Source organism: Penaeus monodon, chromosome 24, assembly GCF_015228065.2.
Source record: "Penaeus monodon isolate SGIC_2016 chromosome 24, NSTDA_Pmon_1, whole genome shotgun sequence".
Classification (NCBI taxonomy): domain Eukaryota; kingdom Metazoa; phylum Arthropoda; class Malacostraca; order Decapoda; family Penaeidae; genus Penaeus; species Penaeus monodon.
This window is the reverse complement of record NC_051409.1, coordinates 3,288,560-3,288,801: the sequence shown is the minus strand read 5'-3', so window position 1 is coordinate 3,288,801 and position 242 is coordinate 3,288,560. Positions and strand designations below refer to the sequence as shown.

Below are 242 nucleotides of genomic sequence, written 5' to 3'. Positions count from 1 at the left end.
CCCTTCTGACTTTGATTTTCACAAATTCTAGATAAAATATGGTACGAGAATAACAACAACGCCAAGCGACCAGAAGTGAGTGGGTCGTATCCCAAGGGTGACACTTACAACTGGGACCGAAGGCCGTCTCTTGAGCCTCTACTGACGGCGGAGGACGAGAGGTGAGACACTACGGTTTGTAGGGAGATTTATGCCCGTGTGATTTGCTTACACAAAGGCAACGGGTGCAGTGGACATTAGCC

At 49.2% G+C, this 242-nt stretch overlaps 1 protein-coding gene across 1 annotated transcript in view; it reads left to right on the top strand.

The window, feature by feature from the left end:
- LOC119588474 (peroxidase-like) overlaps positions 1-242 on the top strand; it is a 24,052-nt gene that overhangs the window by 9,164 nt on the left and 14,646 nt on the right. Inside the window, 1 exon segment of the mRNA XM_037937123.1 lies at positions 32-161. Within this exon segment, the coding sequence (XP_037793051.1) occupies positions 32-161 (130 nt within the window).